The sequence below is a fragment of the Scyliorhinus torazame genome, chromosome 3 (assembly GCF_047496885.1).
Source record: "Scyliorhinus torazame isolate Kashiwa2021f chromosome 3, sScyTor2.1, whole genome shotgun sequence".
In the NCBI taxonomy this organism is placed as follows: Eukaryota; Metazoa; Chordata; class Chondrichthyes; order Carcharhiniformes; family Scyliorhinidae; genus Scyliorhinus; species Scyliorhinus torazame.
Window position 1 is genome coordinate 251,994,342 of NC_092709.1, and position 23,902 is coordinate 252,018,243.

Consider the following 23,902-nt stretch of genomic DNA (forward strand, 5'->3'; position numbering starts at 1 on the left):
GCTGTCTTTTGTATAAATGGGAGTGGGTAGTCCATGATGGGTTCAAGTTTGGAAACCCCAGGGGAGAACCTTTGTTTGAGGGGCTGAGCGGAGCTTAGAGAAACCAGGAGGAAAATCCTGTTTTGAGAGATGGCTTTGGAAAGTGACTGAGAGGTCATGGAAGTTGCCACCGAGGCAGGCTTTGGAAAAGGGTTCTGAACGAAGAAATATTGCTTTGCAAATGTATGTATCGCCTATGCCTGCCTATGTAAGTGGAACGAGAGCTGAATGTTCATTTTAAGTGCTGATGAATGGTGTGTTAGGATTAAGAAACTCGCCTGATGAAGGAGCTCTGCTCCAAAAGCTAGTGATTCCAAACAAACCTGTTGGACTTTATCCTGATGTTGTAAGACTTCTTAACTGTGCCCAACCCAATCCAACACCAGCATTTCCACATCAGGGTTAAGAAACTACATGTAATCTGTTATTGTTAGGGCTGAAGTTTAAAAGTTTAAATATTGTTTTTCTTTTGTTTTATTAAAAGTTTGTTTATGAAATAGCCAATCCCTATTTTTTTTAGATTATCACTCCTGGAGTGAATCGATCTTTCTGCACCGCCGTAAAACTTAACTTTCCAGCACCTTAGCTACTGTTGGGATCTGACCAGGCATCTGTAGCAAAAATGAGAATTACCATGAAAACTGGCATATATTTGGTTATCTAAATGTTTTCAATTTTGCAATTATCATGTTTAGCTAATGTATGATTTATTTTAAAGGTGATATTTTCCTGGTTCGTGGTGGAATGCGTGCTGTAGAATTCAAAGTGGTGGAAACTGATCCAAATCCATACTGTATAGTTGCTCCAGACACAGTCATTCACTGTGAAGGTGAACCCATCAAACGAGAGGTATGTACTATGGCGAGGAACATTTTTCATACTGGAGAATAAAGTAACTTTAGTAATTATAGATGAACCCAGAATTTCAATTGGCTAACGTCTAAATTTCTGCAGTGTGTCATGCAAGAGTGCCTTTAAGAAATGGATGTGTAAGCAATGTACCTTTAAGAAAACAGTGATGTCAGAGAGTGGGTGGGGCTAGGCTTTAGGTCAGCCATTGCAGGTTTTTAATTTCAGTTTAAAAGCAGTGTCTGTGTTTCCAGAGAGCAGTAAGTTTTGCAGTTTGGTTTTGCTGAGAGCAGCTAAAAAGTGCCTGGCTGGTTTTGCTGAGAGCAGTTTAAAAGTAGAAAACCAGTTTGCGACAGTCTCTGCCATTCTACAGAAAATATATATATCCTTTAACCTGATGTGATACTGTTTAAAGGTGTTAAGTCTCTTGGAAGTTTGAAGGAACATTTTAAGGAATTATTTACTGTTGCAATATTTTCTGAGTTATCTTTGAAGTAAGGGGTGTTAAGCGATCCAATGTTTATTTAAGATGTTAAGTTGAGTTCATGGAATAAACAGTGTTTTGTGTTTAAAAACCCACGTGTCCATAATTGTAATCCCACAACGAGGGAAAAAGCAGTGTGCTCAGAAAAGCAACAAATCCATTAAAGGGAGAGGTTGGTTGAACTCCATGATCCATTTTGGGGTTCGGAAAAGCCTCACCCATAACAAGCGAAACAGGTGCAACTTCATTTTGGAACACCAGTGTTTGCTGTGATGCAAATGGAGTTGAGCGTGTTGAGTAGGTTGATTTGAATTTAAACTTGGTCAATGAGAAGAACAACTGAAATCCAGAAGGAGGGTGGGAATATCATGGGGCCATTATTAAAATATCTCAATTTTTATTTTCCCTCTGGCTATCTGGTATTTGGTATATGTAAAATAACTATAGAGGACGTTGTTTATCATTATTTTGCTCTGTAATAATGCATATATTTCATTGTTAAATGTTCAGTCATAACTATTAGTTATTGTAATGAAGTAATGATGCTCAAATATTAAATGAATATATTCAAAATTATTTTGAGGCATGGAGAAAACTGTTGAAAAACTTTGTATCCCTCAGTGATATGAATTTTTTTATGCTTTATCTACTTAAACATGTGATTTGGTTTTTTTTTTTGAAGGATGAGGAAGAATCTTTGAATGAAGTTGGATATGATGATATTGGTGGGTGCAGAAAGCAACTTGCTCAAATCAAAGAGATGGTGGAGCTGCCTCTCCGTCATCCTGCACTATTCAAAGCTATCGGTGTCAAGGTAAGAGAATTAATATTTTTCCTTTTTAATCTCCCTCTTTAGGTGGGCACTTGGAAGCTCCTTAAAAAAAATTTTTAACGCTTAATTTTATTTTATTTATATAAATTTGATATTGCTGAACCGAGACATTATGCCAAAACATTTTGTTTTGCAGTCATTAGGACAAATGCAGGAATGCCAAATTTGAAATGATCACAACAGTTTAAACTATTGAAGGAAAGGGTGCTGATTGGTTAACAAGTTGACTTGAATTGGCTGAGGCATTGCCATGGAAAAAGCAGGGAACTATGGGCTCTCAAGCTCCCAGGTAATTCAAAAAAGGTGCAATGGTTGAATATATTCCTTTTATTTGCAGAGAACAGAGGCCCTGCGTTTTAATGTGCAACTTCTGACCGGCATAAATTAGCTCTGGTTACAGACCGTACTCGACCAGCACATGCTTGCAAAACGTCTAATGTTAGATGTGCTTTTGTGATTGGTCAGCACTTGCTCAACAATCCTGAGTGTGTTAACAGCAACACAACCGATCAGTTTAAGATAATCTGTCAAGATCGTCATCTCATTCATCTATGCTTGCCGAAAGGAACATGCATTCATACGCAGCGTCCTGTTCTCTACAAATAAAAGGAATACATTCAAACCATGTGCATATTTTGAATTACCCAGGTGTTTGGGGAGCCTATAATTTCCTATTGCTTTCTCCAAAGTCAACTTGCCAACCAGTCAGCACTTGTTTTGCCTGTGGTATAAATTGTTGTGATTGTTTGAAATTTGGTGTTCTTGCGTTTGTCTTGATGAGTGCAAGACAAAAAGCTTACGCAACATGTCTCTCTCCTTCAGTAATATTCAAATTCTCTATTACCAAGCAACTGCTTATTGAATTCAGTTTTGTGCTCATTTGAGTTTGAACGTTATGCAGGGATATTGAGCTCTTTATTTGGTATGCATCAAAAGTGCTTGCTTCATATATTTTAACACAAAAGAAGTCATATCAAAGAAAAACTTCATTTACTCTGGCCCAAATGTTTGTTAACCAAACCGTCGAAGAACATATTTTTGAATAATTTAGATTCTCAATATTTTGAGAGTTTGAACACATATTCTGTTGAGTCTTTGTCCTGATAGATGAAACCTTGATTCCATCAGTCTGTGCTAAATTCTGATGCTAGTCCCTTCACCACGTACAAGTCATAAGTTTGATGAAATACTCTCCATTTGCCTAATTGGGTGCAGCTGTAAGAATACTCAAGCTTGATATCATCTGCGATCTATCAGTCCACTTGACCAACTGCTCACCTACCACCTTAAACATCTACATCCGGCACAACGTGGTTGCAGTGTGTACTATCCATAAGATGTACTGCAGCAACTGCTTCAACGGTACCTTCTGAACCCTGACTCCACTACCTAAAAGGGCAAGGAGAGTATATGCATGGCAACATCATCACCTCCTAAGTTCCTCTCCAAATCACACACCATCCAACTTGTGCACACCATATTTTCCATTGTCACCATGTCGGAATCCCCTATCTAACAGCACTTTCGTCATGTGAATTCCACTGGTTAAGAAGGCCCATTACAATGTTTTGGGAAAGTGAGGAGTGGACAATAAATGATAGACTTGTGCGTAGCCCTGCAATAGAGGTCTGCACTGTTCTCTTTGATTTTAGTAATTATTTAAACAAGGTTGGGTTCTTCACTTGGCATTTATTTGGCAGAATTTAAATATTAGATTTATCATATTTCTGTCCTTTGCCCCAATGTAGCCTCCACGAGGTATTCTGTTGTATGGTCCCCCTGGTACTGGCAAGACCCTGATAGCTCGTGCTGTTGCAAATGAAACTGGTGCATTTTTCTTCCTTATAAATGGTAAGCTCGGTACCGTTTTATATTCTGGTTCATGTATGTCTGTGTTGAAAGGCCAAAATGGTATGTTCTTAGATCAATGCTTCCTGGACTCCCGATGGTGATATTAATAGTTCATTTAAATATTTCACTTCTGGGGTAAACATGCCAGGGTTGTGAAGTTGGGAGTCAGTTGAACTCAGCTTGATAAAACATATTGGTTTGTGTATTGCAAGTGTTCTTCTGCCTGCAAACTGTACCAGGTTTTCTTAGAAAGCACAAGTGGCTCAATATAGTGATTTGTTTGTCTAAAACCCAATTGAAACTGAAGGATAGCTGAGGTTTTATGTGCACATTGTGTTTCAGGAGTGGCAGCCAAGGGAAATATGACATATGAAAGAAACAAACATATGCTTTAAGACTTGTCTGTGGCCTTCCTGTTCTCATGCTGCAATGTCCCAACACTCTTCTTTGCCTCAGCCTGCAGCTCAGATCCCCATTGTGCTCTCATAGCTGCATCAAAATGCTACTTGTGAGCTACAATTTTTTACTTCAAAGTCTATTCTGCTTTTGTTTAGACATTGTGTTGAGGAAGTAGGCATTTGGTACCATAGTCTAGTTTTTCCTGCAATGATGAAATTAACAACATACATTGTAAGCTTAATGGTTTAACACACCAATTTCAGTAGCAAAAACTTCACGTTTTTTTGTGATGCTGTAATACAATATGGGTGGAGGCGGCGTGGCCATTTTTATTCGGTGATTTTTTTTTTCTTCTTTATTCTTTCATGACATTGCTGCCCATCCCTAATTGCCCTTGAACTAATTGGCTTGCAGGCTATTTCAGGGGGCAGTTCAGAGTCACATATAGACCAGAACAGGCAGATTTTCTTCCCTAAAGGACATTAATAAACCAGTTTACCTGTAATGATGGTCACCATTACAGGACTAGCTTTATCTTGCAGATTTATTTATGAATTCAAATTCCAACAACTGCCATGATAGGGTTTGAACCAATGTCCCAGCCCATTAGCCTGGGTCTCTCGATTGTCCATCGACAATGCCACTGTGCCACCTTAATTTGACAATATAGATAATCACCTTGTTGAACTGCAACTACTTGGAAAATATTGTGCAGCATAATTAATGGGACATTCATTACCTAATAATATTGCACATTGGTGGATTCTATATGATCTTCACAGCTGCACCAGAGTTCCCACCTTAAGTATGTGGAGTATGGTTTGATTCAAATGTTGAAAAAATAAATTTTGTTGAAGCATTCCATCCTGATGAGTGCAAGACGAAAAGATTTTCAGCAATACTTCATGTTGGAAAGCTCAGTATTGATGGACCTTTTAATAGCTCTTTTCAAGATTTTCTTGGAAAATAACCTTTTGTAAATGTTATAATCTGTTTTGGTTCTCTCCTCCTTTCTCCCTCCCACCACACCCCTTACCAGTAAGGGTCGGCAAGGATGTTTAATATCTAGACACTGCAGTGGGAGTGATAATCAACCACTGCATCCTTTAATGATCTTTAACCAGTTATCTCTGGTTTTTAAAATGTATACAAGTTAGTAATTTGTGTTCAAATTGATTAACCATTTAGTTATTTGCTTGAATAGATTGTCTATTTAAATTCTGACATGGTTTTACACTTGAAGATTAACATCTGAGTGGTGTTTTAGAGGACTAGTATTATCAGTACAAATAGAGCCTCTAATAATAGGACACTGGTGCAGGATAAGTAGCTACCCACCTCTGCACTATTCACTATTGTTTACGTCGTAAAAGTTGCTGTGGAAATTTTTTTATAGTCAACTTTGAATATGACATGGTTAAATACTGGCTAACTTCACTGAATTGTTTCTGTATAGGACCAGAGATAATGAGCAAACTTGCAGGAGAATCTGAGAGCAATCTGAGAAAAGCATTTGAAGAGGCTGAAAAAAATGCTCCTGCTATAATTTTTATTGATGAATTGGATGCCATTGCTCCAAAGAGAGAGAAGGTAGGTTCTAAATATAATTTTGGTTCTAATATAATTAATTATTTGTGTCCCCAAACTTTAATCTGTGTTTATTTTTAATGAGTGGCACCACATCTGTCAGTGGACATTTTATCATCACCTTCAATTTGAGTGTCACTGAAGATTTGAAATAGTGTCTTCATGTTCAATTTGTTTTAAATTTCCAGTAGAAGGAATATTTTATGCAGCATATTGCCATGTCCCTTATTCTGCAACTAATTTAGCTGCTACTATCCAGTGTTAGAACTTTGACAGATTGACTTTGCAAATAAGCCAGTCTGTAGCATTTATTAAATTTTCCTTGGCACCCTTGTCTTTAATGTCAAGCAAATTGTTGAACGTGTTTTTAATTAAAATGCTTCCAGTGGGAATTTTTGTTTCCTGCTGTTTATAGCCTGGCTCAAAAAAATTACGTATCCAGTTCTGATGAGAGAGTCTGTCTTATTGATAAGTGTTGGTTAGGATGCAAGGAGAATGTCTCTGTTCCTCCGTTATTATCATGAGATCCTTCATGTCCACCTGTAGGGGCAGATGGGACCCGAGTAAGTGTGTCGCCTGGAAAATAATTCCTTTGACGGTGAATCACTCCGTACTGCACTAGAATGTCAGCCTGGAATATGTGGTCCAGTTTTTGAATGGAATTTGTGCTGATTCAGACAAGAGTGCTACCACCAAGTTGAGGCCGAGACCGTACAACCAAATTGAACATTCTTAATTCCCATTTTGTTGGGAAAGGGAGCATTTGCACAATTTGTTTAATGCGCATTTTTAAATTCCTATCGCTGAAACACCTGTCAACTGGTATTAAATAGGTTGGCACCAACATCTCTCAAGCTACAGATGGTCACTGGCATGGTTTAATGAGTAATTTGTTGGTGGTGGTAGTAGAGAGTTACACCCTAGAGTGTTTTTTTTTTAATGAAGCTGGCTCCCTTTAATAGTTTGCCATGGATTGCAAAATCTTTTGAGATGGCCACTGAAACGAGAGTGTTGGGTACTTTTGTGACCTTAAATGGTATCTCACAGCCTGCAATCTTTACTCCAGTTGTAACTACTTTTTTCAGCAGGAGATATGGAACCCCAATGATTGAGCAAAGGATTAGTTGGACTGGAATGAGAAGGCAGTAATTTTGAGTGAAGGAGAAGTCAGGATGTGTGCAGGTGATATGATTGGGGCAGATTTCTGGAGAGTGGGGCATAGGCCTGTTGATAAAATCAAGGCAATGAAGACAGTAATGTGGAGCATGGACCATGAGTGAGACTGGAGATTCAGTTCTTCGTGGGGTGGTCATTCACATGCCACAAGAGGTATGCAAGAGAAGGTGGAATTTGACTAGGCGTTTAGAGGCTGCAGAAAGCATGTGGAATGGAAATCTGAGGCAATAACAGTGAGTGGCAAAACAAGATCAGGAAGTCCAGAACAAGATTTGAGAAAGATGATGTGTAGCTGATCAACAGAAAAATTGTTGTTAGTGGAAAGAGAGCCAACTGTGGAAATGCACAGTTTGGCATTCCATACAAAGATAAGAATAAGAGAAAACAATAGACTTTTAAAGTTCATTCCCCGTTGGATGGGAAATAGAAAATATTAAAAATAGAGGGCATTGCCTGTAGATATTAAATAGAAACATTGGAAATTTACAATAAAGATGGATTTGACTCATTGCGGGTGCGACAGTTGAGAATATAAAAAGCCATCCAGGCTAATTCCACTCCTGCTCCAGTGTGATTCTATCCTTCCTCTAATGTGATTGAACTGTGCGCAGTACTCCAGCTGTAGCGTAACTAGATTTTTTTTTTTTAACACTTCCAGTATAACTTCCCAGTTCATACTTTACTAGTCGAAGCATTGAATATTTTTCATACACATTATTAAACCCTTTATCTTATCTTCAGGGATCCATGGACATGGTCACCAAGTCTTTTTGCTCATTTAGACATTTCAGCATTCTGCCATTTATTGTGTATTCCCTTGCCTCTTTTACCTCCCCAAATGCATTACCTCACACTTCTCTGGGTTGAATTCCATTTAGCAATTTTCTGCCAACCTGACCAGTTTATTGGTTTATTCTTGCAATCTACAACTTCCTTCCTCACGATCAACCAGAGGCTAATTTTTGTATCATCTGAAAACTTAATCATCGCAAAAGATTTATTTGAGTGTAATATTACAGTAAATGGACTGGAAATCCTAGTTATTTCATTTTTGCCACCCCTCTTTCCCATAGTCAGTCCTTGGTAGGTTGAGTTCAAAGTGTACTATATAACAATCCGGTAATTTCTGAGTTGGCATCTCTCAAACCTCATCTGATTAAAACTACTGTAACCACATTGAACGTAGGTATCAACTGGCTGCACTGTCTGCCCCAAGGGAGTATTCGCAACATCGCTAAAATGGTACTATATGAACAAAATTTTAGTCTCTTAAATCTGGCACAATTTGTCCCTTGACATAAATTGCAACTGGCGGACCATCTTTGTACTCGTGCCTCTTCATAGCCTTTGCGATCTATTTCTTACATTCCTAGTGTGTATTCTCAACACTAGATTCCTGCCACTTGATTGCTATTTCTCTACCAATGGTTGCTTACTGAGCCACTGCACACCTGTCCTCTGGATCTCTTTACCCAGTTCCCTTTGCCTACTTTCAAAAACCTGCTTGGAACCCCCCATTAAAGCATCCATACTGTTGGTTTCCCCCATCCTGGTTATTCTTCAATTTTCCTCATGCTTTGTGTATACTATATTCTTTTGCTTATTGTAATATGCTTTAAGATGTCTGTTTACAGTTCGCTGCTATCACCACACCGAGTGTAATATTTTCTGCAAATTTGGATAAATTCCTTGATCTTCCAATCCAAGTTTTAGATAAAAACTGATCGAACATGATTCTTGAAGACACAATCAGTCACTGTCCACCAATCTGATACTGGCCCTTTTTATTCTGCCTCTGTTTCCTACCTTCCAGTCAGTTTTTTATTCGTGCTGCAGAGCTCTTCCCTTTATGTAGGTTACATATACTGTCAGCAAACTTAATTTAATGAGTTTTTTAAAGTTGCCTTTCTACTGTATACTTCCAAGATTGTTTCCAAGCTGATGTTGGATAATTTATTGAGCCATTTTTTCTAACTGTTTACCTCTATAGACACATGGTGAAGTGGAACGTCGTATTGTGTCACAGCTACTCACTTTGATGGATGGTTTGAAGCAGCGGGCTCATGTGATTGTAATGGCAGCTACAAATCGCCCAAACAGCATTGATCCTGCCCTCCGACGATTTGGTAGGTTGAACCATCTGGTTGTGTGAGTGAAGCGCATGTTCTTTGTGTATTTGTGCATAGTAATTTACTTAATAATTTGACTTGCAGGCCGGTTTGATAGAGAGGTGGATATTGGTATTCCTGATGCCACAGGTCGACTTGAAATCCTACAGATTCACACAAAGAACATGAAGTTGGCAGATGATGTAGACCTTGAACAGGTTTGTAAATATCTAACAGGTGATGTCACTGTCGAGCACACAAATATAGTAACTACTTTTAACTGTCTAATATGCTAAACGAGAACAATGATGTATGCTAAAAATAATTTGATATTTTGACTCCGTTTCTGCAGCCATACCGCAGGAATTTAGTTAAATTGCAAATTGTTAAAGTCATCAGAGGTGGTTTGCAATGAAGATTTAATGTATGAATCCATACATAATATATGAATATGAAATGCCTCTAGAAAATATTGTGGAGTAATGATGTCCCAGTCTATCTCCTGTGACACAGCGTTTCTTTGAATGATATGCTGTAGATGACATATCAATTATTTTGAAAGCATATTCACAGATCTCTAAGATATTTATGGAAGGACATACTGAGCTAGGGTGTGAAGTAAAAGACTGATTCATCTAAGTACAGAGAGAATGTAATCAGTTAAGACTAATATTAATGACAGTTTTCGCCATCCATGGCTGTTGCGGGAAATGATCAGGGGAGCCATGTCGTAGTTAAGTGCACAACATTGGTGAAGAACAACACTGCAGGAGAAGCATCGCATGAGACATGCAATACTTGCGAAGCAGAACAATTTGAATGAATGGGGCTCGAGTAGAAGATTTGTTTGGGAAAATGGGAGCAGAGTCACTTGGGGCGGGCGGGGGGGAAGCAAAGACCAAGTTAGTGACGAAGGGGACAGGAAAAAAGAATTGTGATAAATTGAGAAGCCTGTTTCAATTTAAAATTGCACAACTTATTGGAATTACTAAAGCATTTATTGAAAACAAATTTATGGATGACGAGGTCTTTTTTTTGAGTGAAACACTAGTGTCGCACAAATAATGGAAAGCTGTATTTCCTTGTCAATGGCAAATTCTTATTAACAATATGACCATATTTAGGCAGCAGAAAATAAATTGAGAGGAAGAGTTTGCGTACAAAAATGTTTAAATGTGTTGATTTCTCATGGTGTGCTCACTGGATCAAGACCAAGTGGGGTCTTCAGGCGAGGCTTGCTTAGAGGATAGTAGACCATTTGGGTACACAGATATAGTTTAATTCACATTTTTAAGTTGCATGTCGCCTCTTCCTTTTGTTCTGGTTATCTGAAAGTTACATTATGCAGTTGCAACTTACTGGGCAGTATTTGCAGTTTCTTCTTTTGCTTATCCAAACTTCTCATAAGTTTGAACTCTAAATAAATCACCTTGGTAACCCCAGTTTTTTAAATTATCTAATTACTAAAACATCTCATTCCTCATAAAACCTTGAAATGAAAGCTAAGATGGATGTGTTTTGGTTAGTAAACATTTTTTCTCTTGTTAGGTTGCGAATGAAACTCATGGCCATGTTGGTGCTGACTTGGCTGCCTTATGCTCAGAAGCTGCTCTTCAAGCTATTAGGAAAAAGATGGATGTTATTGACTTGGAAGATGAAACCATTGATGCTGAAGTTATGAATTCACTTGCAGTTACCATGGATGATTTCAGGGTAGGACTATATTTTTTAAATAAAGATACCAAACTTATTGTGGTCCTGTTTGTATTTTGAGATAACTTCAGATATTTATGCAGTGTAAGTTAGTGCATTGTTTGTTTATAGTGGGCTTTGAGCCAGAGCAATCCTTCAGCACTGCGTGAGACTGTGGTTGAGGTTCCTCAGGTAACGTGGGAAGACATTGGTGGACTGGAGGATGTGAAGAGGGAACTTCAGGAACTTGTCCAAGTAAGTTGTTCTGCGATTTTGAGATTTTCAAATTGAGTGGTAAGTTTACAGGCCTGAAAAAGAGATAGGACATTTTCTTCCATTGACGGACCAGCATAAAATTATGACTCTCAAATCAAATTGTACTATTTAAATTCTTCATTATATCCAAGTTGGGACTGTTTTGCATCAGTTTGGTGATACCAATATATTATTTACTTCCCCTTCATTCCCCCATCTCTCAAGTTACACATTCTTGCTGGAATATGGTTTCACAATGACTAATACCCTTCTTGTATCTTGTCCAAGTGACATCCCTAGTCTTGAGTCTAGGCAGGAAATGTATTTGCCTATTTCATTGTTGTCACATATGTGCTGATATATTCCAGTAGTTGCCATTACACCGCAATTGCGAGTGGGAATCCGAAAACATTTTTCTTATTCCCCTTCCCTAACCCAGGGTCGAATTGAAGTGGCCCAGCTGAAATGAATTAATTTAGCCATAGTCCAGGAAATAAACCTGGCACCATCCAATCTTTGGTTTACTGTCATCCCACATGTAGTTATTGAGAGACTTATTGAATAATTGCATTTTTAATTTGAGCTGGGCATTAAATGATGTGTCTGAAGGAATATTGTTACTTTCGTGTTTTACCAGGGTTGGGTTATTTCATTAAAAATTGTGAAACCTAACACACGTTTGTTTTTAACAGTATCCTGTGGAGCACCCAGACAAATTCCTGAAATTTGGCATGACTCCATCAAAGGGTGTACTATTTTATGGACCACCTGGCTGTGGTAAAACATTGCTGGCGAAAGCCATTGCAAATGAATGCCAGGCCAACTTTATCTCGATCAAGGGACCAGAGCTTCTTACCATGTGGTTTGGAGAATCTGAGGCAAATGTCAGAGAAATTTTTGATAAGGTATGTAGTAAAAGAATTATTTGAAATAATTGCATATTTATTTTCATGAAGAGAACAACTCTGACTCAAATATTACTTTTCACATAGTGTGTTGACATTGTCCTTCAAGTTTTCAATGTAATGTACACTGAGCCAGTGTTTTCTTTCTTTTAAACTTACTCCCAATTAGGGTTCTTGGTTGGAAATGTTTGAGCACTTGCTAGTAGCCACTTCCACTGATTTGTCCAACAGGAAAAATGGAGTGGTGTATTATTGGATTATGTTTAGGGCTTAACGGGAATGAAAATGAGCTTTGAAACAACTCCTCCAGGGATCATTCCTGTGAACTTCCTCTGGATCCTTTCCAAGGCCAGCACATCCTTCCTTGGATACGGGGCCAAAACTGCTCACAATACTCCAAAAGGGGTCTGACCAGAGCCTTAGACAGCTTCAGAAGTACATTCCTGCACTTGTGTTCTAGTCCTCTGGACATGAATGCTAACATTGCATTTGCCTTCTTAACTGTCGAATGAACCTGCACGTTAACCTTAAGAGAATCTTGAACTAGGACTACCAAGTCACTTTATGCTTCTGATTTCCGAAACCATTTCCCATTTAGAAAAATAAGTCTACGAGTCATAGATGTTTACAACATGGAAAAAGACCCAGCTGGTCCATGCCACCCAGTTTCTATCACTAAGCTAGTCCCCCTTGCCTGCATTTGGCCCATATCCCTCTATACCCACCCTGCCCATGTAACTGTCTAACTGCTTTTTAAAGGACAAAATTGTACCACTGCCTCTGGCAGCCAGTTCCAGATGCTCACAACACTCTGTGAAGAAATTTCCCCTCTGGTCTCTTTTTTTGTATATCTCTCCTCTCACCTTAAACCTATGCTCTCTAGTTCTAGACTCCTCTACCTTTGAGAAAAGATGTCGTCTATCTACCTTATCGATGCTCCTCATTATTTTATAGACCTCTATAAGATCACCCCTAAGCCTCCTACGCTCCGGGGAAAAAGTCCCAGCCTCTCCTAAAACTCAGACCATCAAGTCCTGGTAGCATCCTCGTAAATCTCTTCTGCACTCTTTCTAGTTTAACAATATCCTTCCTACAATAGGGTGACCAGAATTGAACACAATATTCCATGTGTGGTCTTACCAATGTCTTGTACAACTTCCATCAAGACGTCCCAACTCCTGTATTCAATATTCTGACCAATAAAACCTAGCATGCTGAATGCCTTCTTCACCACCCTATCCACCTGCGACTCCACCTTCAAGGAACTATGAACTTGTATTCCTAGACCTCTTTGTTCTGTAACTCACCCCAGCTCCCTACCATTAACTGAACAGGTCCTGCCCTTATTTGATCTACCAAAATGCATCACCTCACATTTATCCAAATTAAACTCTTATCTGCCATTCATCAGCCCACTGGAACACCTGTCCTACCCACCCCTTCCTTAACCTGACCTGATCTGCCACCTTCAGATGTGTCTCCTGAAGCATGACCATGTCTGCCTTCAGTCCCTTTAGGTGCGCGAACACTCGGGGGCCCTCTTAACCGGCCCGTTTAGGTCTGACTAGCCATCTCCTATATTAGGCCAGTCCCGTGCCCGCGCCTCCCGCACCCTCCAGTCCCCCAGATGGGGAACCCTCGCCCTGACCACCCCTTCCATTTTCAGTTCCCCCTCGGCCAGTGCAGCAGCAACCCTATTGTCCCGTCCCCCCGGCTAGATCCGCATCTAGCTCTTTTGCTCCCCCCATACCACTTCCGTGAGTCAGCTGACTTCTGCTGACCCCAGCTACCCCCGCCTTCCCATTGATCTCCCCGTGTGGGAGTCTCTCCACCTCCTTACCTTCCTCCATTTCCACCCCCCCCCCCCCCCCCCCCTCCCTAGCGCGGGAAAAAGCCCGTGCTTTCCTGAGCCAGCCCCGCCCCCTGTGGCGCAGCTCCTGTTGCGGCCTTATCCCAGTTCCCCCATCCCCGAGTCTCACCTCCCTCCAGCATCGACGCCCACATTTCCCACTATCTCGTCAACAAGAAAAAAAAATTTGCAAGAACTCTTCCCACATCCACATCCATCATCCCACCCATGAAACATTCTTTACCCATATTTACAACCCCGTATACAGTCAACATCCCCCCCCCCCCCCCACAACCACAGCCCCTCAGTTCGAGTCCAATTTTTCCGTTTGGATAAAGGTCCAAGCCTCTTCTGGCGTTTCGAAATAGTGGTGTCGGTCCCGATAAGTGACCCACAATCGCGCAGGCTGCAGCATTCCAAACCTGACTCTCTCTTTGTGCAGCACCGCCTTGGCCCGGTTGAAGCCAGCTGGCCCGGTTGAAGCCAGCTCTCCTCTTTGCCACCTCCACACTCCAGTCCTGGTAGACTCGGATCACCGCATTCTCCCATCTACTGCTCCGCACCTTCTTGGCCCATCTCGGGACACTTTCTTTGTCCGCGAAGCGATGGAACCTCGCCACTACCGCCCTTGGAGGCTCATCAGCCCTGGGTCTCCTCGCCAGGACCCGGTGATCTCCTTCCAGCTCCAGGGGGCTCGGAGAGACCTCCGTACCCATCAGCGAATGGAGAATCGTGCTCACGTACGCCCCGACATCCGCTCCCTCCACTCCTTCAGGGAGAGCCAGAATCCGGAGATTCTTCCTCCTCGACCTGTTCTCCAGGACCTCGAGTCTCTCGGCCCACCTCCTGTGCACCGCCTCGTGCGCCTCCATCTTTACCGCCAGGCCCAGGATCTCGTCCTCGTTCTCATTAGTTTTATCCCTCACCTCACGGAGCTCCACCGCCTGGGCCTTCTGGGTCTCTTTCAGCCCCTCAATCGCCAACAGCATTGGCGCCAGCACCTCCTTTTTAAGCTCCTCCACACAGTGCCTGAGGAATTCCTGCTGGTCCGGCCCCCATGCTGCTCGATCTCCGCCCTCCGCCATCTTGTTTTACCCCCTCGTTTTTTGCAGCTGCTCCAAAGCCTCTTTCTCCGACGCTCCACCGCTAATCCCTGCCATACAACGTAAGGGGGACCTTACTTCACCTTCCCACACGGGATTCAATCAAAAAATTTCCATTGGGGCTCCTCTGGAGAGCCCAAAAGTCCGTGATAGCGGGAGCTGCCGAGATGTGCGGCTTAGCTCCGCATTGCCGCAACCGGAAGTGGCAGGAGTATTATTAGTCAGGTCAGTCCACAAGTGGATCGTTTCGGAGTCTGGTACTAGCGGGGAAGAAGCTGTTTTTGAATCTGTTTGTGCGTGTTCTCAGGCTTTTGTATCTCCTGCCCGATCGAAGAAGACACCATCCAAGACAAAACAGTGTTTAATAAGCACTTCCACTATCTTAAAATGCCCACTCCTTTGACTGCTGACAGCCTTGTGTACCATCTTCAACAAATAACTTGCCAAGGTTCCTTTGGCAGCACCTTGCAAACCCATGACCTCTAGAAGAGCATGGGCAGCTGGTGCATGTGAATGTCACTTGCAAGTTCCTTCCAAGTTGCACACCATCCTGATTTGGAAATATGTAGCTGACACTTCACCTTTTTTGGGTCAAATTTCTTTCTCTCTGAAAACACTGGGTGTATCTATACCACATGGTGTGCAGTGGTTCCGAAAGTAGGCAGCTCACCACTGCCTCAAGGGCAATGAAGGGAAGGCAATAAATGCTGGCCTTGCCAGCAATACTCAAGTTCCATGACTGTATAAAATTAATTTCCTCTTGAATAGATTTCATGAATGTTGGCCTTTCTCTGAAATAATTGTTTATGACACAGTTTAGAGCTATTTGTGGATCCCCAAATCCAAATGTTCTCTGGCCAATCTTTGATATAATGAACATATAACATAACATGGTACTCCTCCATATTTTTCAGGCCCGCCAAGCTGCCCCTTGTGTACTGTTCTTTGATGAACTTGATTCCATTGCTAAGGCTCGCGGTGGCAACATTGGTGATGGTGGTGGAGCTGCTGATCGTGTTATAAACCAGATCTTAACAGAAATGGATGGTATGTCCACCAAAAAGAATGTCTTTATCATTGGTGCTACTAACCGACCTGATATTATTGACCCTGCAATTTTGCGTCCTGGACGCCTTGACCAACTGATTTACATCCCACTGCCTGATGAGAAATCTCGTGGTGCAATTCTGAAAGCTAACTTGAGGAAGTCTCCTATTGCTAAGGCAAGTATGGTTTTTATTTCTTCTAAAATATTAAATTTTAATGTTTGACATCAAGCATGAGAATAGGCATGTTTGGTCTCACATATTGAGTTTCAAGAGCAATTTTTCTAAATTTATAGTGATGCTGCACTGAGAAGCTGTTATTGCTAAGGCTAGTAACTTATTGTATTGTAATAATCTTTGAGAAATTTAGATTTTATAACGTGTGATCGGAAACATGATTTTACTTTGCGTTTGCGTGTTTTTTTAATAGAATATACAGTACAAAGGCCATTTGGCCAAATCAGTCCATGCTGATGTTTATGCTCCATTTGAGCTTCCTCGTTGCTTCATCTAATGATCAATATAAGCCTTCTATTCCCTGCTCTCTTGCATGCATATCTGGCATTCCCTTAAAAGCACCTATACTATTTTACTTGATCCGTTTCCACATTCTTTCACCATGTTTCTGAATTCCCTTTATTATTTGGTGACTAGCCTCTAATTTTGCTATTTCCCACATGAAAGTGCACTGCTGGCAGCCTTGTGTGTCATCTACAAAAGCTAACTTGCCTCTTAATTTAAAGACTGCTTTTAAATTACCTCTCCACCTATATTTTTTATGGGAAGAAAGACCCAACCTTCCAAGATAGATAAAGCTTTGCATTTCTGGTACCATCCTTGTATGCATCCTCTTCAGTGCATCTTGTATTTTTTTAATAATGTATTTATAATATATAGAAATGCCCATAGTACTCCCAAGTGTGCTCTAGCCAATGTTCAATAAGTTTACCATAACTTCTCTGCTTTACAATACTCTCTCTAGAACTAAACCCTTGAACTTGGTTTGTGCATTTTTATGGCCTTAGTCACCAGTATCACTGTGTGTGACTTGTGTGTTTGTACTGCCAGCTCCTTTTAGCTCCTCTACCCCATAAGATTCCTTTCCAAGTAATATATGACCTTATTATTCTAACCAAAATGTAAGACCTCTCATTTATCTGTGATTTTTTTTTATCAACCTGGCTTTCAGGAAACATTTTTACTACAATTACTGTGTAATTTTGGTCATATTGTGCATTCAGCCATCCTACATAGAACATACAGTGCAGAAGGAGGCCATTCGGCCCATTGAGTCTGCACCGACCCACTTAAGCCCTCACTTCCACCCTATCCCCGTAACCCAATAACCCCTTCTAACCTTTTTTGGACACTAAGGGCAATTTAGCATAGCCAATCCACCTAACCTGTACGTTTTTGGACTGTTGGGAGAAAACACACGCAGACACTGGGAGAACGTGCAGACTCCGCACAGACAGTGACCCAAACCTGGGACCCTGATGCTGTGAAGCCACAGTGCTAACCACTGTGCTATTGTGCTGCCTAATGCTCACCCTTTAGTAGCTTATCTGATCAACGTCTATACAAAACTAGGGAGGTTATGCTTCAGTTGTACAGGGCACGAGTGATACCAAATTTGGAATATGGTGTATACACTTAATAATACACCTTATTTAAGGAAGTATATAAATGTGTTGGAAGCAGTTCAGAGGTTTACCAGACTAATATCTGGAATGGGTGGATTGTCTTTGACTAAAGGTTGGACAGGCTAGACTTGTATACACTGTAGTTTAGAAGAGTGAGAGACGACTAAATTTAAACATGTAAGATCCTGAGGGGGCTTGCCAGGGGCAGATGGAGAGAATGTTTCCTTTTGTTGGAGAATCTAGAACTTGGAGCCACTGTTTAAAAATAAGGGGTTGCCTATTTAAAACATAGGTAAACGTTTTTCGCCTGAGGGCCAAGTGTTTCTGGAATCCTGTTCCTGAAAAGGTTCTGGAGCAGAGTCTTTGATTATTTTTAACGCAGGGGTAAATTCTTGGTCAGCAAGGGAGTGTTGAGTAGGTGGGTTCCAGACTTGAGGTTACTATCCAATCAGCCATGATCTTATTGAATGGCAGAGCTGGCTCTAGGGACTGAATGGCCTACCCTAGAATCATAGAATCACTACAGTGCAGGCCGAGGCCATTCAGCTGTTTGAGCCTGCACTGACCCTCTGAAAGAGCATCCAACCTAGGTCCACGCCCCCACCCTATCCCAGTAACCGCCTACCTTTTTGACACTATGGGGCGATTTAGCATGGTCAATGCACCTAACCGGCACATCTTTGGATGGTGGAGGAAACCGGAGCACCTGGAGGAAACCATGCAGACACCGAGAACGTACAAACTCCACACAGACAGTGACCTGAATTTAACCCAGGTCCCTGGTGCTATGAAGCAGTAGTGCTAACCACCGTGCCACCCTCCTGCTTGTTCGTATATTCTTACTCAGGTGGTTTCTTTAAACTAATTGGAGCAGATAACGTTTTTTGAGCACCTGATAAAATTTCTTTTGCGTAAGTTTCTTTAGAATAAGGGCAGCACGGTGGCACAGTGGGTTAGCCCTGCTGCCTCACGGCGCTGAGGTCCCAGATTCAATCCCGGCTCTGGGTCACTGTCCATGTGGAGTTTGCACATTCTCCCTGTGTTTGCATGGGTTTCACCCGCACAACCCAAAGATGTGCAGGCTAGGTGGATTGGCCACGCTAAATTGCCCCTTAACTGGAAAAAATGAATTGGGTACTCTAAATTTATTATTTTTTTAAAAAAGTTTCTTTAGAATAACAGATTGCTGTTATGTAATTACAGGTACAGTGTCTCAAAACTGGCTATGCACAAACCAGAGTTGTTCAAAAACTGGTCACTTTTAGAATGTGTCATGCAAAATTTAAAAAAACTAACTTGTCAATTGGTATGGTTTGGCACTGGGCTGGATGAGTTATTTGCTTTGCCTGCAGCTCTCCTCCTATGCTCTGAGTGAATCTTGACAACCTGACCTGGTTTGTCCAAAACTGCCCAACCTTAAATCTGGCAAGATCTGAAACCTGTTACGACCTCGGCCTGAGGTTACCGGTTTTGAGACAATGTACCTGTGTCGTTGCATGGGCCGTTACAGTATGATAAAAGTTGTGATAAGTACAAACCATACGCAAGGCTATATTGCTTGGTAACGGAATACAGAGTTTAAAGTCTCATTTTTAAAAACTACTTCCGAGGTTAGTAAGCACCTTCTAAAGTAACATTCATTGAGGTTGACGTTTCAGTTAACACTTGCAAGTTACCCAGTTAATGTATATAATTTATTTGTAGGAAGTTGACTTGGAGTATTTGGCTAAGACCACCAATGGGTTTTCTGGAGCTGATTTAACTGAGATCTGTCAACGAGCTTGTAAGCTTGCAATCAGAGAATCTATTGAAAGTGAGATCAGACGAGAACGTGAACGACAGGGCAACCCTTCAGCCATGGTAGGTGCAGTCATTATGCTAATTAAATATAAACATCTGCTCTGGTTTATTCTAAACCAGTTCTTGGCTTCTGTTTTTTAATGATGCTCATTAATACCTAAGTGGCTTGAAATGCAGGAGGTTGAAGAAGATGATCCAGTTCCTGAAATACGCAAGGACCATTTTGAGGAAGCTATGCGCTATGCACGCCGGTCTGTCAGTGACAATGATATTCGGAAATATGAGATGTTTGCACAAACACTGCAGCAGAGTCGTGGATTTGGCAGTTTCAGGCAAGTTTTCTTTGTATTTTTCATTGTCATTTGTCTGAAAGGGAAACCTGTAGATGAGATGGACTTGATGTTCGGAAAGGCATTCATAAGAATCCACATCAAAGATTACTCCACAAAGGGCAGCACGGTGGCACAGTGGGTTAGCCCTGCTTCCTCCCTGCTGCCTCATGGCGCCTAGGTCCCAGGTTTGATCCCGGCTCTGGTTCACTGTCCGTGTGGAGTTTGCACGTTCTCCCCATGTTTGTGTGGGTTTCGCCCCACAACCCAATGATGTGCAGGCTAGGTGGATTGGCCATGCTAAATTATCCCCCTTAATTGGAAAAAATTAATTGGATACTCTAAATTTATATAAAAAAAGATTACTCCACGAAATAAGAGCTCATGGTGCAGGCGGTGACATATTAGCAGTGATAAAGGGTTAGTAAACTAACAGGAAGAGGAAGCTGGCAAGCTGTAACTAGTGGAGTTCCACAATGATCAGTGCTGCAGCCTCAACTATTTATATTTGGCTCAAGGGGCCAAATGTATGGTGGCTAAATTTGCTGCTGACAAAGATGGAGAGGAGAGGAGAACATGAGTCTGCAAAGGGATATGAATAGGTTGAGTGGTCAAAATCTGGCAGTCGAGTTTAATTTGGGAAACTGTTAGCTTGTCACTTTGACAGGAAGAATAGAAAAACAGCATATTATTGGACTGAATTTGCAGAACTCTGCAGTACAGAGGAATCTGGGTCCTGGTACATGAATCTCAGAAGGTTAGTATGCAGATACTGCAATGATTAGGAAGGCAAATAGAAGGTTGTTGTAAGTTGAATGGAATCTAAAAGTGAATAAGGTTTGCTATAGTTGTAAACGGTGTCGGTGAGACATGTGGAGCATTGTGTACAATTTTGACCTCCTTACTTAAAGAAGGATATAATTGCATTAGAAGCAGCACAGAGAAAGTTGACTTGATTGATTCCTGGGGTGAAGGGGTTACCTTGTGAGGAAATGTTGGACAAGTTGGTCCTATATGAGTTTAGACAATTGTGGTGATCTTTTGAAACAAATAAGATTTTGCGGGGTTGGACAGAATGGATGCTGAGAGAATGTTTCCCCTTGTGAGGGAGATTAGAACTGGGGCACACAGATTAAAAACAAGGAATCTCGCATTTAAGACTGAAATGAGGAGACAATTTTACTTTGAGCGTGATTAGTCTATGTATTTCTGTTTCCCAGAGAGCAGTGAAGGCATGGCGACTTAATATTTTTAAGGCTGAGTGGGATAGATTCTGATGTACAAGGGAGTCATGGAGGATAGGGGGCAGAGAGGAATTTAAAGTCAAGATTACAGTCAGATCATCCATGATCTTATTATCAACTTTAATTTAAATAAATAAGTTAATGTTAGATTGGGATGGCAGTGCAGGAAGTGTGCCACTACTACAGCATGTGGAAACCAACATGATTCTGAACAATCACATATACAGTAAGTGACCAAAACTGTGACCACATCTGACGAGTCTGTTCTGACACTGGGATCTGCTTAGGGTTTGTGATGGGGTCTGGATAGGGGCTTGACCTGATAAATGCTGAGAGGATGTTTCCCCTGTGTCTAGAACTGGGAGTCAAGTAACAAATCCCATTATATCAGAAAAACATGCTGGGTAGCCGCTTTTATGTTGAGCCAAAGAAATATGGAATGTCTTAGAAACATATAATGGTTACAATAACACAGGGAGACCATTCTGCCCATCAGATCCCTGCCGGCTCTCTGAGACAAACCTAGTTCCACTCTGTCTTTCTCCATAGTCCTACAGATTTTCTTTACCAGCTCTTTCCCAGTAGACCTACAAATTGTTCTCTTATAATTATCCAAGTCCCTTTTGAAATCCATGATTGGATCTGCCATATCCTTAGGCAGTGTACTTTGGATCCAAATCACTCGCTGTCGTAATAAGCTTTTCCACATGTTGTCTTTGGTTCTTTTGCTGTTCAGTTTAAATCTGTATCCTCAGTGCTTCATCCTTTCCTCCATGCAATCAGTTTTTCTACTCCATTCAGACGCCTCTTTTTTTTTTTAAACACTTCTATCAAATTTCCTCTTAACCTTTCTTTAAGGACAGCCCACCTTCTCCAATCCCCATCCAAGTAACTGAAAACCCTCATTATCTCTAGTGCCTCACATCCTTCCTCAAGGGTGATATCCAGAAGTGGGCACACTACTGCAATTCTGGTTGAACCAGCATTTCTATAAAGAAGTAGATTATATTATCTTTTGTAGTTGGGGCGACAGCTGAATTAGCATCAGCTTCAAACAATGGAGTTAAAAAAAGCTCCATCTGCCCACTATTGAGGGACTCTGAACAGGACTGAGATCAAAACTCCCATCACTAGTTAATTAATACACAAACATTCACTTTATCCAAGTTTCCCAATGAAGAATGGCATTTGGCTGAAAGGACACCCAGTGCTATTTGAGTCACCGCCTTCAGAAGATGAGTAAAGCTGAATGTTGGGGGAGAAAAATTAACATGAGCAAGCACAAACTCAACCAATTTCTGTTTCAGTATATAATATAGTGCTAACCACATGTAGTGCTTAGTATAAACTTGGAAACATTTATTTTGGGTAAAGTAAAATTGCATTTCCTCCCCTAATTTTATCAAATGGATGTAAATAAAATCCACGTGTTGCTTTATTTTCAGTACTTCCGAATACCTTCATACTCTTATTGAATTGCTTCTATTGCTTGCAGATTCCCATCTAGTAGCCAAGCAGGTGCAGGACCAAGCCAAGGAACTGGAGGAGGAAGTGGTGGAAACATGTTCAGTGAAGACAATGATGATGATCTGTATGGTTAAACATACATTTGTGGACCAAATATGACCAGGCCAAGTTGTACAATTTCCATTTCTTGGACTGTTGCTTTTCTTTTCCTCCCCTTCAGTCCAGTCAGAGAAGCATGTGCAGCTTTCAATAATCTGGTTACAGGGGTTTCTTCTAAGAACCTATTCTTGATGTTGGATGTGAAGTTATAACTGTTAAATCACTGCAGAGTCTATGACTACCTTCTGGGAAACTTCTGTTCTAATTGATGAGGCAGATTCAGCAGCTTTTGCAGTGAGTATAACTGTAGCCTGAAAAATACAAAATGCTTATGGAACTTCATTTTTTTATTTCAGTAGGTGACATGATAAATGTATACGTTTGAAAGAGATGAGTCTTGAAATGTTAAGGAACTTAATATGAACTGATAATAAAATCTGAATTGTTGCACCTCCAATAATTAATTGTGTGTTGCCTGAATTTTATGCTGCAGTTTAGATTAAACCATCGAAATGATTAATGAAAAACATTTCTGTTTACAGCTTTTGACTTGGTACAGAATAAAAGACTATTTTCAATGTGTTGCATTACTCTGACTATTGACCTCTAAAGCGACAGTAATCATATATGGCTTTTAATCTGAGAAATGAAATGATTTCAAGCAGTGATAAAAGTGCTTTTAATATTTAATTGCATATTTAATGTTCTAAGCAGAACTGGTTTTGAATATTTGTGAACAAAATAATTTTTTTAATACATAGTTATTAATTAGCAATATTTCACAAAACTGGATAAATTCTAGCTACAAGGATCTCTTTATACCTGGCACCTAAAACAACTTTTGATAAGAGGTATACAGAATTCTGGTCAGTTCCATTAGAATAGTTGCTACAGCTTCTATTGGGATTTGTCCTTTCAAAAACATTAAAACCTAAAACCGTTCAGCAGATTTATCACAAGTAAGCCAAACAAATCTCAATCCAGATTCTATTTATTTTCCCATTTCTCTGATGATAGTTTAGTGTGCACCAAAGTTGAGACTTTGAGATGGTTTTATTAACCTTGAAACATAACTATTTGAATGTTCTCCATATACCTCTGGAATTCCCCCCTACACAACTCCAGCTTGTTCAAAACTCTTCTAT

The 23,902-nt window shown here is 40.7% G+C and overlaps 1 protein-coding gene across 2 annotated transcripts in view; it reads left to right on the plus strand.

The window, feature by feature from the left end:
* vcp (valosin containing protein) overlaps positions 1 to 23,217 on the plus strand; it is a 57,765-nt gene extending 34,548 nt beyond the window's left edge. The window contains exons 5-17 of one of the 2 annotated variants that reach the window (XM_072497122.1): positions 758 to 888; positions 2,055 to 2,186; positions 3,953 to 4,055; positions 5,911 to 6,044; positions 9,208 to 9,343; positions 9,431 to 9,543; positions 10,874 to 11,038; positions 11,150 to 11,272; positions 11,965 to 12,177; positions 16,044 to 16,356; positions 19,527 to 19,678; positions 19,781 to 19,950; positions 22,687 to 23,217. In XM_072497122.1, the coding sequence (XP_072353223.1) occupies positions 758 to 888; positions 2,055 to 2,186; positions 3,953 to 4,055; positions 5,911 to 6,044; positions 9,208 to 9,343; positions 9,431 to 9,543; positions 10,874 to 11,038; positions 11,150 to 11,272; positions 11,965 to 12,177; positions 16,044 to 16,356; positions 19,527 to 19,678; positions 19,781 to 19,950; positions 22,687 to 22,792 (1,991 nt within the window). In that variant the 3' untranslated portion in view covers positions 22,793 to 23,217. The remainder of the gene's footprint in view (positions 1 to 757; positions 889 to 2,054; positions 2,187 to 3,952; positions 4,056 to 5,910; positions 6,045 to 9,207; positions 9,344 to 9,430; positions 9,544 to 10,873; positions 11,039 to 11,149; positions 11,273 to 11,964; positions 12,178 to 16,043; positions 16,357 to 19,526; positions 19,679 to 19,780; positions 19,951 to 22,686) is intronic. The other variant, XM_072497123.1, reaches the window with a different exon arrangement.
* The last annotated feature ends 685 nt before the right edge of the window (positions 23,218 to 23,902 follow it).